This window comes from Egretta garzetta, unplaced genomic scaffold, assembly GCF_000687185.1.
Source record: "Egretta garzetta isolate BGI_Z169 unplaced genomic scaffold, ASM68718v1 scaffold425, whole genome shotgun sequence".
Classification (NCBI taxonomy): Eukaryota; Metazoa; Chordata; class Aves; order Pelecaniformes; family Ardeidae; genus Egretta; species Egretta garzetta.
The window spans coordinates 3,905,970-3,923,281 of record NW_009259796.1 but is presented as its reverse complement, the minus strand read 5'-3'; the positions used below and the strand labels follow the sequence as shown (position 1 = coordinate 3,923,281).

Genomic DNA, 17,312 nt, shown 5'->3' with positions numbered 1-17,312 from the left:
AAGGGAGATACAGGCTGTGAGCCAGGGGAAATGATCCGAGGATCAAATTATTCGGTCGCCAAAGCGGCTGGGGGGGTCCTGGGTGAGAGAGGGCAAACGTACGCTGCAGGTCAGGTGGGGGTTATTGGGCTGCTTTCACTCTGGTCCTTTAAGCCAGACCCTTTTCAGACAGTTGGCCTCTGCAGTAAAAACGTGTCTCGGTGCCCCAGTAAAGAGGCGTTTCTTTTCACACAAGCATACACCTAAGGTTTCTGCGGGTATCTTGCATCCCTGTCATCCATTGACTTCATTATATGCAAGTCTCTTTGAAGATCATTCTGTCACTGGTTCCAGTGGACTCACTGAAATGCTGAAAGCTTGCAGTGTGAACGGAGCATGTGCGGGCCTTCTCGTTCTTTCTTTAATGATAGAGCTTTATGCTTTTAAGGGTGAGCGTGGTTGAAGAACTTGATCCAATCTATGCATTTTTAATATGTTCGAATTCCTGCATATTGCTGGTTTCACTAGCAGTTTTCGCAGCCCACGTAGCTTCACAAAAGTGGTTGTTTTTAAAAGTAACCAAGGGGGAACCGATTCAAGCAAATACTTGGTTTTGTAGCCCATTTGATATCGTTCTTTTTTCCATGTATTGAAAATAGAAGCCCTTTTTTTTTCATTAACCTATTCCTAAGGTATTATGCAAGAGGAGATGCTGAAAATGCAATGCGGTACATCAATGGAACCAGACTTGATGATAGGATCATAAGGACAGACTGGGATGCAGGATTTAAGGAGGGTAGACAGTATGGTCGTGGAAGATCAGGGGGCCAGGTAGGTTGTTGTACAGTCTAGCTTTTAAGGGACTGGTGACTTTGCTGTGTTACTGCTTTTTGAATGAACATACTCAGAGCAAATTTACAAATAGCAACTTACAAATTGTTGTTTAAGATGGCACCATATGTTAGCTTGTAAGACATCTTATCAATGACGATGTTATCCACTAAGAATAAGTAACTCTGTCATATATTTCACTGAAAGTACTTTCAGAAGCTTCTTAGCTGCTTGGGGAGATAATGCTTATAAATAGGCCCAGAAAATACTAGGCTGTGAAGAACACAAAGGACAGCACTTAGCTTACCTAAAGTTGAGCAGGTAGCAGCTGCCTTTTACTGCAGAAGCATGAGGCTAGCCATCCTCACTTTGGCTGTCTTGATTAAAGAGTCCCCCTGGGAATTATTAAAAAGGAAGTTAGCTTATGATGAATTATGGGCTTCCGCATGATGCACTTTGCCTTCTGTTTTGTCAGTCAGCTCCTTGTTGTGAACTCACTTTGACTATATTCTGGTGGTGTAATAGTTTTTGAGAAATTGTTTTTCTTTGTCTTCACTGGACTTCGCTTTTTTCCTCCTTTGTAAGGTCCGAGATGAGTATCGGCAAGACTATGATGCCGGAAGAGGTGGCTATGGCAAAACTGTTCAATGCCAGTGAATAGCGAATGACTCGTCAGCCTCACAGGAGAAGTAAATGTGCATTGTACGTGTCACCAGGCACAAAGTAGGTCTGTTGCACACAAATTTATGTAGCTAGAAATTCACAGAAACCACTGTCCGTGTTCCTGTGATCACATAGTATGTTCAGTATCTCTTCCGTTTTAATACCAGGATCCAAAGCATTGCAGAGAGGACCTGGGAGCAAGGTTTTAAGCAATAGTACGTGTGAGGCTTTGGTCTCTAAATGCTGCTGTAACTCTACTAAAAGGAACAGAGGTTTAATGGTATGGTGCTTTTTTTTGACTGGCAAAACTTGATTATTCTATCACTGGATTTTGTTTACATTGGTATCACAGGGTGGAGAGCGGCAATAGGGCCGGGTTGGTTTATGTTTCAGAGGTGAAAGAAAAAGGCAAAGAGCCTGAAAAGGAAGTGGAATTTCTAGGGAAATTTTCCAATTTCTAGGGAAGACTTAAAGTTGCAGATTTTCTGGGGTTAGTGGATTAGCATGCTTTTACACTGATGCTGTTCCCAGCACGCCTACATGACTGGCTGCAATAAAACAAGTCAGACTGATGAGCCCAGGAATCATAAAGTGAGAAGCAAGCCTAGCAGAAAACAGACCCTTTGCAGCCTTCTACAAAGTATAATATGATTGCATGACATTGCACGATTCAGCAGCATTTTGCATTGTGGGATACAGAGAACAGCAAGTGTAAGAATTACAGTAGCAGTTATTTTCACAGCTGGAGTAGTAGTGTTTTCCTCCTGTCTGGTAGCTCTCTACAGCCTTAATATTTGAGGAACAGTATCTTTCCTGTGCCTACAAGGGTGGCATGAAGCCAAGTTGTACAGTTACCCCAAAAATGGGATGGTTGAGGAACTGTGTGTATAATGAGAAAGTTTGTTCTCAAAATAGATTTTCTATTTGCGAAACCTGATTTCAGACAAAGGTAAAAACAAAAAAGATGAGTTTTGGGAGAAGCCTTACTTTCTGTTGGGCATGTGGAAAGAATGGCAAAAGATAGCAGTATAGATTTTTTTTTTTCCACTCCCCCTCTGTATGTTATTTGTATTGCTAGTTTATATGATGCAATTTTGATGTACTGCAGGCATACGAATAAAAATAATCACTGATCCCAAGGTCTGCGAAATAGACCTGCTGAAATGAAATAGTTTAAAAGGAACTGTTACAGGACTCTGGATTTTTTTTTTTTTTTTTTTTAAATCTACTTCCGAGTTCTTTGGAAATGGCAATTCATAAAGTTTTGTCCAAATACCTAGTTGTCCATGAGTCCTTAAAAACCTTTAAAATGCCGTACGTTAAAGTTGATCTTTACTCACTTAAGATATTGTTGGAAATCTTGATGTGTTTCTTGTGTACAGTTAGTCACAGCTTACTGTAAATTGGAAATACAGTGAGGTAGAACAACTGCAATGAGACTTTGCTTACTTAGGAAGCAAGGGTTTGGGTGGGCTTTGGGTTTTTTTGGCATACACAGTAAAACTAGCTTTTCAGGATCATTTGGTGCTGGTCTGCAAACAAGACTGAACAAAGTTACCTTTTTTTTATCTAGTACATTTGATTATGAGTTTACAGCTTGTAGTCTGCTCTAGGAAACCTCTGAAGTTTATTTTTCATTGTATCAATTTTGTATAAAAAACTGTGTTACCAAAACTCTAAGTCACTTTCAAATAAAGCTGCAACATTAAAATTGATTGTTATTCTTTTTAACAGAATCAGTGAGAGAAAGGAGCTGTATCCAGACTTTTGTCCACATCCTTGATTCTAGTCTCTTTTAAGATGGAGAGAGTGAATATTCCTTCCCTTTGGATTTTCAGTCTTGTTCTGAATGCTGAAAGATGTTTGGTTAATGTTCTTCATTCTGGTACTTCCTGGATTACAGAACAGAAATTATTTACTGATATTGAAGTGGACATGAAAGTCCTTGGTCTGTAACAAGTATTTTTCAAGGTGCACTTCCTTATAAAAATGTGATTTAAAAATTTTTTTTTATTGTAAGTACTGCAAGATGGTCATACTCAAATTAAATGGAGGCGATAATAAGATTTTTCCTCAAAACCTTCACTGTCTTTTGCTGCATATGTGCAATGTGTGTGGAAAGATTTTGGTTTAAAGTGAGATTTTTCTATTTTGAGAGAGGTTTCAATCAAAATTGGTTTTAAAAGCACATGATATATCATGTGAAGTCTTAGTAGTTCAAAAGCACGTATAGAGGAAATTGATTGAACATGGTTTGATTTTTGCCTCCTGTAGTCGAAACTGGACATGGCTCTGCTGAAGCTAGTGCTTAAGAAAAGAAACTGAATTAAGTCTTTAAAACTTCACTGGGGGGCTTCTTTAGCTTTCTTATGTGCCAGTTAGTTGTGATTAGGTTCTCTTGGAAGCATAGGAACTCCTGTGTTTTGGTTTTTTTTTTTTTTTTTAACATGCCAGTGCATGCTGATTATATACACTTTCATAGAAGTTTAAGTTCTATATTAGCTTTTCTGAATACTTGTTCATCATAATTAGGTACTTTTATGGAATTATATCCATAAAGAAATACAGCAGCTAAGAATGTGAGTGGAAGCTTAGATATGCCTTGATGGAAGAGAGGCCTTTACAAATTAAGGCAGCGAGAGCTTCAGTCTCTCCCTCAGACTGTCCTGTAGACTCATGGTGGGTTGATTTATGTGCCTCTCTTTGGCACCAATAGCTGCAAATATGGTTTGTATTCACAGCATTTGAGTCTGTGTATTACAGTGTCGAATCAGCAGAGTGTAAATTGGCCCATTAAAGGCCTTCATTTTCAATGACTGGCAAAATAATCCCTGTTACCAGTGTACCCCTGCGGGCTAGTTTCAAGGTGGTCTTTATATTAGTCACGTTACTTTCTACCCTGTGCAGCAGTAGCAAAGTTGCTGCTCAGGTTGATGCCAGTGCAACCACTGTTGGTGTTAGCATAATGGTTCTTTCTGTACAAACTATTCTGAAAGACAAAATGATTAAAGTATTTAATAAAATATTAAAGCTAATATCCAGCACCTCATCTTCCATATCTTGTCAGATTAGGCTTCTTTTCTTGTGAGGGTAAAAACTGATGAAGAACTCTACTAAAATCGACGTCTTTTGTACAAAGGCTTTCATCTATACAGTCAAAGATAATACTAGTCAAAGGAAAGCAGTCCACAGGGAGTGAACATGTAATAAACTGTTGTCCATTTGAGTTTCTAAAGCACAAATTGTACCTTACACTACAGCATATAAACGAAGAAGAATTTGAGTGGGCATTTTTCTTTGCAGTCTCTGGGGTTTCTGCTCCTAGCTGAGTATATTGGTACTTTCAGGTAAGTGTAGGGCCTGATATGACTACAGGTGAAGTACCAAAAAAATGGCGAAGACTGCAGAAAGAAGCATCCTGGGCTTCAGAATGTTTATAATGTTTGGGAAGTAATGGTCTACTTATTAATTGTCTTCTTTCATATGTCTCCTGCCTGTTTGTGTCTAAATGAACTTTTGCACAAGGGATTGGATGTACTCGGAGTTGCTCTGTAGTGATGCATGCAAGTCCTCTGCTCTCCCTTTTGGGGTAACTAGGTGGTGCAAATGTTTCTCATGGCTGGAGGAGGAGGCCTCCCTGCCCTTGTCTGACTAAGACCAACACTGAGTATTATCTCTGGCAGGTGTTACCTCCTCTACTGCTTCATCTCTTTCTGTCCCATGTAGACTGAGGAAGGTTATTCAAGGTTGGCTCTGTTTGTATCTGAAGGTTTCAGTAATGGTGCAAACTGAAAACCAGCCTTGCTCCTATCTCAAAAACCTGTGCTCTATCCAGACTGGATGAGAAGCCATTGTAAAGGAAAGGGACAGTTTCTTTTGGGGGGTCATCTACTCAATTTTTAAGAATTAATCTATGATTTGTATGCTGAGATAAAAGGCTTCTAGCATAAAGCTCCTTTGAGGCTTATTTTCAGCCCTTTCTTCCACCTCCAGACACAGCCATCAGCACTGCACAAGGAGATACCACAGAAGTTAAGCAAATTGGCCATGATCTTGCCTATTCCAGTGCCTTGTACAGCCCATAAGGGATATGTACACACAAAGTTAGGACTGCCCACTTCAGGCATTTGAAGTTCCCAGTATAGGATGCCATTATAGATGTAACTAGTCATCATCAGTTCTAGAAAGCAGAATTTGAGAGAAAAATAGCTCACAAAAGTCTTTCATTAACACTGACATACGTAATTTACTCTAAGCCTGGCCCAGAGAGGTCTTCTGTTTCTAGAGGTTCTAGTTTCTTAATGCTTCACAGTTACATTTTATTTTCTATAGCACATTGTGGATTGGGGTTGAGCAGAGTCTTCTATGTTCCGTTCTACTTTCCAGACAAATGATCTAGGTCTGGAGAATCCATGAAAATACAACATTTGTATGTTAAGACCATATAACTTTACCCAATGTCTGCACCACAAAGGAGAAAGGGTATATTGTATCCCTGGCAGCTGAAGACAGAGTTACAAGAAGAAGAAAGTTTGCTGACTTTCAGAAACTGCTTTCCGACCACAGGAGAAATCCATTCACGTGTCAGGGTTCCACAGTTCATGAAGATTACCTTCCTGCCACTCTGCTTCCCAACCTGCTTTCAAAGACAGATGTATTTTACTTCAGTGAGGTGATACTCTCCAAGATTATTTTAGCTTCTCCCTGAAGGTTATTTGAGTGTCTTATTAGGGTTCCTTACAGAAGAAAAAAAAAAAAAAGGTAAATAGGTAGCGAAACTCTTCTTTGCAACACTTGATAGTTAGTATGTTTAGATCTAACAGAAATAATCTTTCCCTTTAGCAGAGTCATGAAATTTAGTTTCAAACGCTTCAGGAGCTGCACAAGTAAAATGCCAGATGGCTCCCTCTAGTGATTACAGAATCGGTATGCTTTTGTATTCAGACATGGTGAAGATGTTTTCTGAAAGCTATTTTGTGCTGCATGTCATACTGTCTCAAGATTTTGCTTTGGTTTGTATTGTAAAAATGGACAAAACCCGAATTTTCAGCTGTAGACCATTTTTTCAGAGTGCAGGGTGAAGGAAACTAGAGATCAGGATTTGTGGGTTTGTAGCCCATCGCTGTTTCTCTGTTTAGCAACATCTGAGTTGTCTTATGCTGGATATTGTGGTATGCGATATGCTGCGTCTGTTTTTTTCTACCCCGAGCAACCTCTTCAGATTTTGCCAGAAGCACACGTGATATTGAAGGAGGGCTTGATACTTAGATGCCCACTCCATGCTTCACAGCCTCACATTGCTAATGTTTTGTATAACTGTGACAAAAATCTGATTTTCAATCTCTAGTAGGTTATGAAATAGAGTTCTGTATTACACACAAACTAAATGCGTGCAGCTTGACAAGACAGTGGGCAGGGTCTATAATGTCTCATTTGTTTCTGTGGAGTTACAGTAGTCCTTCAGGCACTTTGCAGGCTTTCGTGTCCATTACTTCCGAATATCTCTGTGGGAAAGCGCCCTTTTTGTATCTTACAAATTTTTGATCTGAGGCGTAAGGGGGCTCATGCTGTGTGTGACAAGCCTGTCACGGATGAGGTATTGAGCATCTCTGTCTCCTCAGTCCTAGCTCTGAGAAGGCTGGCTTTCCTACCTGTGCTATGTATTTCATGACACAGTAACATGAGTGTGAGGAAGACACACAAGTACACTTCTCACACGTGGTTTGGAAAGGTGAGCAGTACTTGCAGGATATAGATCAGATCTTTTAAACAATTTTTACAAAATAATCATAAATATCTTAAGAACAAAGTAGTGATCTAGAGGAATGAATTCTTTCCATGCGGGACTGATGTTATTTGCTTCATATTGATCCCTTTCCAAGGCAGTTGGAGGCATCTTTGCTTAAGTCTTCCACTACTCTGATGGTACTGCTCTACCATTTTACAGCTAGGGAACAGTTGAGTAAAGATTGCATTTAAAACTTGTGTCTTTCCTTTCCTTCCCAGGAGCACCTTCGCCTGGATTTCCAGACGGTGCTTCTCAATGGAAACAGGAGAACAGGACTGCACGGAATGGCTTTTCACGTGAATCCCTCTGCAGAATGGAGGGTCTTGGTTGTTCATTGCACCTTTGTGCTTGTGGCTAAATGTGGCAAAAGCAGTAATCTAAGAGTGTATGACCTACACACACACATTTGAAGGCCAGTTATTCCTGGTGTAGGATTTTACCGCTTTGAAGGTTCTGCAGCAGACATTTGCTTTTGAAAACCCTTTCTTGATGCTCAGTAAGAGCAGCAGTTCTGGCTGAATATTCCTCCCAGAAGCTTTCTCTTTGTTCTCCAGTGCTCATACACACACACACACACATTTGAAGGCCAGTTATTCCTGGTGTAGGATTTTACCGCTTTGAAGGTTCTGCAGCAGACATTTGCTTTTGAAAACCCTTTCTTGATGCTCAGTAAGAGCAGCAGTTCTGGCTGAATATTCCTCCCAGAAGCTTTCTCTTTGTTCTCCAGTGCTCATCTCTGACTACATAAAACCTGCTTGTATTTTGTTCTGTCATCTTCCAACAAAGTCTAGACAAAGCCAGTTGCTTCTGCCCCAACAGGAAAATCTACTGCTGTTCCAGCAGCTGTGTGAGGGGCTGAGTCAGGATTTCAGACACAAAGTTGCATAGAAAGAAACTGAAATACCTTCAATCAAAAAAAAATAGTGTGAATTAAGCTTTACTCAGTTAATGACTGGGAAAACATCTTTCTTGAGTGCATTGAGGATGAGTATGTTTTTGAAAATAAGACTATATCTTAAGTAATTCTGCTGGTTTCATTTAATTAGAGCTACCTCTGATTTCCTTTGCAAGGTGGGCCATTTATTGATTCCTTTGGGGCTGGTGTTTTACAATTAGGACAGTATTAAACCACAATTTGTGTTATTTCAGGTATAATTAAAAGACGTTTTTTCTCAACACAATTTGAAAACAAATGGGAAATAAAATTTGATATTTTGATATTTCGCCAGTTACATGCAACATGAATATCAGCATAAATTAGCCTAATTGAGTCAGCTTATAATTAAGTTTCTGGACAGTGAAGCTTTTCCCTTCTGTACCAATCTCTCCCTGCAAGCCATGATTTGAAAAGGAGATTCAGATTTTCTAGTTAGAATAGGCAAGAATATATTGTGTTAATAATACATGTCTTTAGATCTGTAGCTCACATGGAGTTTGCATTACTTCAAACTGAACTTGTTTCAATTTTCTGACTTTATTACTTTAAAATAATGGTCTTATTATTTTATACTTTGTGTCTTTAAATATTTTTATGGGGAATTTTTCTGGCTTAAAATGTTCCTAGTCTGTTCAGCTTAATTTGATTGTAAGTTGGTGTTTTTGTTGTGTGTTTGGTTTTCTGTAATATCACTTTTGCAACATCTTAAATTACTTTTTGAAAGTAAAAAACAAAACCCCTGTCAGCTTGTCACGCTGCCACAAGATGTCATGAGAAGCCGTGTCTTGCCTTCAAGATGAGCGTGCTCGGCGAGCCCTTGCGATCAGCTAAGAAGTGGAGTGGTTGTTCTGGAACGACGTGTTCCGAAAGCACCTCATTTCACCATACAGCTAATGCAGTGCCTCAATTTCTTGAGGAAACTCCTTCATATTAGGGTTCTGCTTGAAACAAAAGTGATGAGCGACTGATTAAACTACCCTGAAGCAGCAGAGGTGGAAGTGCCTTGAGGTTGCTGAGGTGCAGCATGCCTGTTAACACTAAGCACTGTAGAACCGAAAGGTTCTGTATGTAGTAACCACGATTGCGTGTGCTGGCAAACGACTGGTTTGTGGTTTGCTTTTTGTAGATTTTTTTTTTTTTCCCCCCTCCGAGTTTACTCCAGTAAGAGGAGGAATGTGTTTCCAGGAACTGGAAAGGACTTTATTCCCGTTAAATCCAGGAATGTACCAAAGTCTCTGCCCTTTTGTTTCTGCTTTTAAATTCCCAGCTGAATTTCCTCTGTGAAATCTGCGTATTAGCTTGAAATAGCCTTCAGGCAGCAAATTTGCAATGCTCCGTACTGCACAACTGTAAGGAGAAGGTGTTTGGTGTTGTCTAAGCTTGCCAGAGGAAAACTCGGCAGAGAGTTTTTAAGCTACTCAGATCTTGCGCACATACCTTGAGTCGTGGTGGACTGTTTGATGAATTGTTTGTTCTAGAGTGGAGTCCTGTCAGGAACTTAGTTTTACCTCCCATTGATTTCAGTGAGATCTGTGTGCATAGTGCTAAAGTACTGAATGTGCTTTAATGAACTCTATCTAACCTAATTCTCCATGAACGAAATACGAAACATGCTAACATGCCAGGGGAATTCTTGAAAGGTTACGTCAGAGCAATATTGACTCCTGAGTTGTATCTCAAAGTGAGGGAAGCTGAGCAAAACTGCATCACAAAAAGTAACCACAGCTTTTTGGTAGGAGAGATTCAAAATCCCTCGGGGCAAGTGTCCAAAATCAGTTGCAGGACAGTATTTTTCTTAGAATCCAAGGCCATGAGGGCCAACAAACGTTACTTGGTCTACAGAGTTTGACAGAGAAAGACCTTGCTTCAAAAGAGTGCAGAAAGCTGGCAGGATGTGAAAAATTAGGGAAAATTCCAGGTGATTTGTGCTAATCCAGTAATTTGGATACTAGACACAAAATGCTCACCCAGGCAAAGTTAATAAAACATTCAAAGAGGCCCAGTAGCCCAAATAAATACATGGTGTCCATCAACAGTCCCCGGATGCAGTGTTGATTCTGTGTTTGATCATGTATTTTCCCCTAAAGATATTTAATTGAACTAAAACTGGCATGAGACTGAGTTTGTTATGATTGGTTCATTCCCTATTAGAAAACAAAGTCACTTTGATGTACGTGAGCAAGCGGTGCTGTTTCTCATCGTGCTCTGTGAATTGTCTTCCCGGCTGAGCAGAGTACTTCACAGGCTGGCCTACCCCGTGAGCGGTGCACGCCTCGGCAGGCACGGCACATTCATCATTGTCAATATGGAGATGAATAGAACTAACAAGTAAATAACTTTCATCTCTTTCTAGGAAAGAATGAGCCAGGGCTCCAACTTCAGACAGATCTGAAGGTAATTAACTATTTCCAGACCCAGAACTGTCCTGAGAAGAGAGCAAACATATACAAAGCTGTATGCTTGAAGTACCAAAGCTTTAAGGTGCGCAGGATTGTGATGGACTCTCAGACCCTGGAGTTTGCTGGGCAGCACTGGAGGCAGCATATTTTCACTGGATATTGCAGCAGGGCGTGTCTATCCCACCCATTGAGGGACGATCAGTGTTGTATCTGGTAAAGGCTTCAGAGCATACGACAGCCGTACTGTGACTGCCTTCTGCGTAGAGGGTCAGGGTGCTTTTCCCTGCATGCGTGGCACTGTGACAAAGCTCACGATTTTCCCTTTTTAATGGTTATGGCAGAGAGTTTCCTTACAGGTGTTGAGTCTAGAAGATTTTAATATATTCTCTGGGTATACAGATACAACCACACTGAGTTTAGTCTGGGTTGAAGTTAATGTGAGGGTACTGAAAACTTTACTTCAGTTTTTGGTATTTTAGCTTTTAATAAATTTGAAGTGAATATTTTAGTGCACATAAAATGCAGAATTGCCTCTTAATAATAACTTTTTCACTGTTAGCCAGAAGTTTATACTGGGCTATGCAATTTAACTATGAAGTCCTCTCTTAACTGCATATCGTTTCAATCCTAGGAAATTAGCTTCTTCATGATTTCCAAAATACACAGATACTGGGACAAAGTCCAGTGTAAGTATAGTGTAACAGTTTTTTTTTAACAGCAAGTTTTAATTTCTTTTATTTTTTCAGTTCTTCTAATTTAGAAAATGTGTAATACAAACTCATTTTGTGTTAAGAACCTTTTAAAATAATTCATTATTTCTAAACATTTTTTATTTCTGAATATGTTGTTGCCATGAGTGCTGTCAGTGACAGTGTAACGTACAGTAGATATGCGAGAGGCTGAAACCACAAAAGAATAGTGGTGACAAAAGCTAGAAATAAAGCATCATTTTCTATTGAGCCTTCCTTTTAAATGGAGGAAAGGTATTCCACATTTATAAGGATTATATTGTTGCTTTTCAGATGTGATTCAAAGATACATATCGAAAGAGGGACAGTATAAAACATCGTTGTGTCATTAGGAATTCTAGTTCCATTCGAATAGGAAATGTTCTATTTATGATCCTTAAAGAAAGCCTTCAGGTCATGAACAGCATTTCCATTTGTGGAGAAAAATGTAAGAATAGTTTTCTGAAAGTCTGTATAAAATGAACATTGCCTTTTGAACCCTTTATTCATTCAATTTCTGGGCACATTTAAAAAAATCATTGAAGAATTAATAGAAGCTATGTGAAAAATAACAAAAAAAAGGTCAGTGAAATTCCAATGTTTTTTGCAGTATTCACAGTTTAGTTTTTGAGTGAAGTAACTCTTGATTTCATTAGGCCTGAACTCATTAGTTGAATATACCACAAGGAGCGCCTGCTTTTCCTTTCATTTACTCCAGGGTGGATGAAGGGGGAATTCACAGACCTCGGTGGCTTTACTGTGCACAGACCTAGGAAGAGAACGGGTGAACAGAGTATCTGCTGTCGTATGCGAGAGAGATTTTTTTAAGAGAAAAGGGTCTCAGTTTCTGGTTTTGAGTGCATTATAAACCTGGACATTAGCATATCTCTGCTAAGTGTGTTGAACATTAGAACTTCTAAACCTTTACGTATGTGAGGTTGTTATTTTTAGGCATACATGTCCTATGAACAGGGACATGAAAATATCAGTGAAAAGCAAGCTTTTTGCATCTGCTACTGTATTTACAGTTTCACAATCTGAGAATGTTGCACATCTGCAGTGGTGGAAAAGGGACCATGCTGATGAGTGACGATGATGCAACGTAAGTGTCAACAGTGATGTCAATGCTGCATCATAGCACATTTGTCTTTTGAGTTCTGTTTGTAATTTTTAAAATTTACTAGCATCTCTTGATTTTTGTAGCAGGTTGATTAGATTATGGACTAACTCTGGTAGGAACAGAGACACTCTGAACTGTTTCACTCCTGGACATGAACTGGTTGATCATTGTGACAGCGAGCTGTACTCTGCGGCCTCGCGCTTTCATGTCAGCAGCAGCACAGGGATCTGCAGGGTTGACAGCCATTACTCCTGAACTGTTTTCCTTTTTTCTTCATTACAGTCTTCATGCTGGTTCTTATGGCCTAATGTATTAAAGAGAAACATGAATATTTGATTTTTCCCCATGGAGCCAGGAAATTGGGAGTTGATTTTATATTAAAGCAATGTGATTCATACTTTCCTTGAAGAACTCCAGAGTTAAGCATCTTAGGTCTTCTGTTAAATGAGAAAACAGCTCAGTGTTTGCCAAGAAGCTGGGCTTCTTTGCTTAAAAAGATTTGAAGAAAAAGTTTTAGATGTTTTGCAAAACTTCCCTATTTCTTGGCTAAGCGGTATATATTCATTTACTGATAGCAAATTCCCTCTTTTCCCTGGTTGCAAAGTTTACTGCAAGTAGCTTAGCATCCTTCCTGTAAAGGACAGGGACGCAATCCCATTCTTGAAAGTGGCATTCAGCTGTTTCCTCTCCTCCTGCAGTAAAAGACTGTATGCAGCTGTAACGCAGCTGTTCTGAGGGCAGCGGGGAGCACAGAGGCAACCTGCTCCAATGCACAGCCCACGTCTGTCCTTGGAAGAATTCAAAGTGACAGGAAGCATGCTGAGGCCGTATGTCAGTAAAGCAGAGTTCAGAACAGGCTGCATTGTAAGCATAGGTTTAAGTTCTAGCACAGGTTTTGAGGCAGTTGAGTCTGGATCATTAAGAACTAAAGTTTCCTTCTCTGAATTATCGCTATGTGTCAGCAGCTGCTTTAGAACTTTGCGCAAACTTGGAAATATCTGCCCCAGAAGCACGTGTTTAACTCTCACACAACTGTCAGGAGTTACTGTACTTCATTCTTGTCTGTGAATTACCTGCTTTATTCAGAATCAAGATTTTTTATAGTGCTGCCTTTGTCAGGCCTTTGCAGCTGTGGTCTGTACTGAAGGGACATGTCCTCTGTGAGCAGTCTGGTATCTCTGTATGACTCCTGCCTGTGGACAGTACATTGTCTTTAAAACACTTCATCAGTTCTTAATCCCTTTTGAGTTTTTGCACTGAAATGTATTGACTGTTTCAATGTATGTAGCTAAATGATAGCCTAATATGAGAAAGATGGCAGCTTTTTGATGTGATTCTTAACCAAGAAAACAGAATGCTCCTTTTCTATTTATCTAATTAAAGGAGCAGTATAAATCAAGTAGGTAAAGCTGAAATTGTTCATCTCAGTCCTTGGTTGACCTGCATCAGGCAGAGATTAATTTCACAGGATCGCAGAACAATTGAGGTTGGATGGGACCACTCGAGACCATCCAGTTCAACCCCCTGCTCAAAGCAGGGTGACCTAAAACTGGTTGCCCAGGGCTGCGTCCTGTCAAGTTTTGAACATCTCCAAGGATGGAGACACCACAGTGCCTCTGGGCAAACTGTGCCAATGTTTGGGCACCTGAACAGTAAAAAAGTCTTTTCTTGTTAGCATGGAATTTCATGTGCTTTAATTTGTGCTCATTACCTCTTGTCCTCTCTCTGAGCACTACTGAGAAGAGCCTGGTTCTGTCTTCTTTACACCCCCACATCAGGTATTTAGACACATGGATAAGATCCCCGTGAGCCGACACATGGATAAGATCCCCGTGAGCCTTCACTTCTCCAGGGTGAACAGTCCCAGCTCTCTCAGCCTCTCCTTGTATGACAGATGCTCCTGTCCCTCCATCATCTTTATGGCTCTTCACTGAACTCGCTCCAGTGTGTCCTTCTCTCTGGTATTGGGAAGCCCAGTGCTGGACCCAGCACTCCCGATGTGGCCTCACCAGGGAGGTGGGTTCTGTTTATTTCAACATTGGTAAAATATTTACTGTTTCTTTATGGATTTATTTGGTTCTGGAAAGCAAGAAGAAGATTCAGTTTGGAGAACACTGGAAATTTTTTCTTTAGGGTTATTGAAAAAGTCCACGTTATAAATGTCAAAATGTACCTCCATCATCGATATAAAATGTTTTTATTTCTTTTCCTGTGTCTCTCCTGGTTCTCTGTAAGAACTGTTTCATGACTGAGGAATTGGTTCCAAATAACTACGATGTTGTCTTTGAAAATATATTATCAATCAGTTTTGCATGTGGATTTTCTATGTTTTTTTGAAAGCAATGCTGAAATTTGAAGCATTGTGACTTGTTGCTGAACCTTTGCTTCCTCTCCGTGTTTTCTTCCAGTGTCTTTGTCCTAACAGCTTACCTGCTAGCAGATTGTCCTTTCCTGCTTAAATTTCTCCCTGTATTTTTTTATATTCCAAGCTGCATAGATGATATATCACATTTAACTGCTCTTCTTTTCTGCGTCTGTGTAATTTGACCAGAGGTGCTTGTGAATGCCTTCTTTGGAGAAGCCGCATATGACTGCCTTGCTGTGATTTGACTTTGTGGCCGTCAGAACTACCAAACATGTGCTGTATTCTGCCTCGGAGTCAACATTTAAGTTAACTGGAGTAACCCTAACACTATTGGAGCTGCTGGGTGCCGTGACCTACCCCTCAGCTGTATTTGTAATTCTGTGTTTTGTTGCCTACAGTCCTACAAAGAGCCTTCTGAGCAATGAATGGTGCCGAGTATCAACAACTCACCTTGCAGTCGATGTAAAGCCTGTGATATTTTCCCAAATAACACAGCTTTAGTTGGGATAGTCCCTGGGTGGTTGTTAATATTTCGTTAAAATTAGCCAAAATATTTTGTATTCCAAGTAGTTTATATTCCTGCCCTTTGTGACATGTTTGGCTCCGGCCGGTATGTTCTGCTTGCATCCTGTGCTATTTTTAGTAATGTTGATTATCCTTCCCCCCCCTCTTCTGTTGCAAAACAGAATGACATGTCTTTTTACTGGTACGTGCTACTTTCACACATGGGTTCAGTTTCACCAGTGATCAAAAACAGATGGATCAGTTTTCTGTGAGGACTGGTTTAATCTGAGCTCTGCTGGGCTAATTGGAGTGGGCTAGTGGATGTGTTCCTTCCTTATACACGTAAATGAAAGTGTCATTTTAAATTGGACCCTGTCTTTCTGTTTTCCTCCACAGAGAAGAAGCAAAAAAGGAGAACACCTAGTTTTTGACAGGTCTGAATTCGGTGATTTTCTTGGGAGAACCATTTTCTCTGTGAGATGCATTTCATGGGCAGTTTTGTGTCCATCAGCTAGGGACCTGCTAGAAATAGTGCTGATTCCAGGAGCACCAGCAGACAGCGCAAGTGTCTGTTCAGAGCTTCCAGCAGCGGCAGGGAGATCAGCCAGGTTCTGTGTTGACATAAGGTTTTCCCTCATCTTTCTGCAGAGTGCGTCCCATATTAGCCAAGCTCTAAACAGCATTAATAAATGCCAAACACATTTTCTGCAGCTGCGTGAGAAAGCTGCCCGGAGTGATTATTTATCACTCTCACTCACTCTGACCCAATCAGCCCCACATTACCTGTACAGAAAATTGATCAAGAGGGGATAATTCTTTACAGCTTCTCATGAAAGAAACAGTTAATCATTTATTACCAGACTTAGTCTTTATGGCTGTTTACAATTCTTCCGCTCATGATGGTAGGAACATGTGGGGCCCCAGGAAGTACCAGAACTCTGAGAATATTTTCAGAAATGCTACTGTAGTGAGCATGAGAGCCTTAAATGCAGGGTAGTTTATGGCATTGGTATCAAGTCTTGTTCTTTAAAACTAACAGTAATTACAAGCTTCAGCACCGAGTTCAGACTAGCAGTGACCTCAGATCCAAACTGGTTTTCAGTGACAGGGCAGATCCAGGGTGTGTTTTAAGAAAATTCACAAGAGCATATCGCAGCTAACATAATTTTAAAAGTATGTGATGTGAACTTTTCCTTGCTACTGTTGCCATTAAGGCAATGAATGGTTGGACGAAAGTGCATTTATATGAATTACCTAGCTGTTCTCATTCTGTTTAGCATTCAGGCTGTGTAAGTTCTAATGCTCTGCCTGTCTGCTCTGTGTAAAGATAATTTTAATCATTAAGGCAACCTTTACCTTAAGTTGATTAAGCTTCTTGTGCTCTTTCTTTTTAGATCCCCTGCCTTAAGAAAAGATATCATTTCTCTTGACAAACTTGTAGTTTTATTGACCTATGATGGACCAAGGATATGACTTAAGAACATTAAGTACAGAGAAATAAAAACCTATTGTTAGGGAAGAATAAAAAGGGAGGCATCTTTGAATGAAACCTTCTTTAATAGTTTTTAGAACTCCATTCTAATACAAGTGCTCAAGGACATAATTGGCAATATATTTAACAGCAAGTAGAGTCTCTTCACATGCTGGCTTTATCTGAGATTCAGGGAGAACAAAACCATGTCTACCAGTGTCTCGGAGCTCAAAAGTGAAAGAGTACTTGATGCCTTGATCGTAAGCCCAGTCGTCAGAGCCCCCTGCAGCAGGATCTGTTGATAAAGAAATAAAATAAAGCTTAACTGGAAAAGTCTGGCTATGCATTGAAATGTAATATACTTTGGAGTTAAGTCACGTAGCCAGAAATGCAGAAACGACAGATAAAAAGGAATATTCAGTGAATTGATTGATTTCTCCTGCTCATGGAAAAGCTTCTGTGATTTTAGGCTATTTGTGAGCTTCGTTCCAGCTGATGCACGCAAGCAAATGTAAATAAGCTGAACC

At 40.0% G+C, this 17,312-nt stretch overlaps 2 protein-coding genes and 1 long non-coding RNA gene across 9 annotated transcripts in view; 2 read left to right on the top strand and 1 right to left on the bottom strand.

The window, feature by feature from the left end:
• The first annotated feature begins 7 nt into the window (after nucleotides 1–7).
• Nucleotides 8–7,671, top strand: LOC104127082. Its single transcript, XM_035895220.1, has 2 exons — nucleotides 8–810; nucleotides 7,480–7,671. The coding sequence occupies exons 1-2, from the start codon at nucleotides 703–705 to the stop codon at nucleotides 7,669–7,671; spliced, it is 300 nt and encodes a 99-aa protein (XP_035751113.1). The 5' UTR covers nucleotides 8–702.
• A 154-nt stretch (nucleotides 7,672–7,825) lies between these two features.
• Nucleotides 7,826–17,312, top strand: part of LOC118452371 — a 22,998-nt gene continuing 13,511 nt past the window's right edge. For 3 of the 7 annotated variants that reach the window (XR_004842140.1, XR_004842138.1, XR_004842137.1), the window contains exons 1-2: nucleotides 7,826–12,427; nucleotides 14,224–14,461. This is a non-coding gene — a long non-coding RNA (uncharacterized LOC118452371). The remainder of the gene's footprint in view (nucleotides 12,428–14,223; nucleotides 14,462–17,312) is intronic. The other 4 variants (XR_004842142.1, XR_004842143.1, XR_004842139.1 and 1 more) reach the window with 4 other exon arrangements.
• CPB1 (carboxypeptidase B1) overlaps nucleotides 14,455–17,312 on the bottom strand; it is a 22,434-nt gene continuing 19,576 nt past the window's right edge. The window contains exon 11 of the mRNA XM_009639764.2: nucleotides 14,455–17,080. Within this exon, the coding sequence (XP_009638059.1) occupies nucleotides 16,893–17,080 (188 nt within the window). The 3' untranslated portion in view covers nucleotides 14,455–16,892. The remainder of the gene's footprint in view (nucleotides 17,081–17,312) is intronic.

Bases quoted from the DNA above. Each gene is read 5' to 3' on its own strand.
- LOC104127082 (XM_035895220.1), top strand. From the start codon at position 703: ATGCGGTACATCAATGGAACCAGACTTGATGATAGGATCATAAGGACA. The intron at 811-7,479 runs GTAGGTTGTTGT...TTTCCTTCCCAG, and splicing joins GTGGAAGATCAGGGGGCCAG to GAGCACCTTCGCCTGGATTT.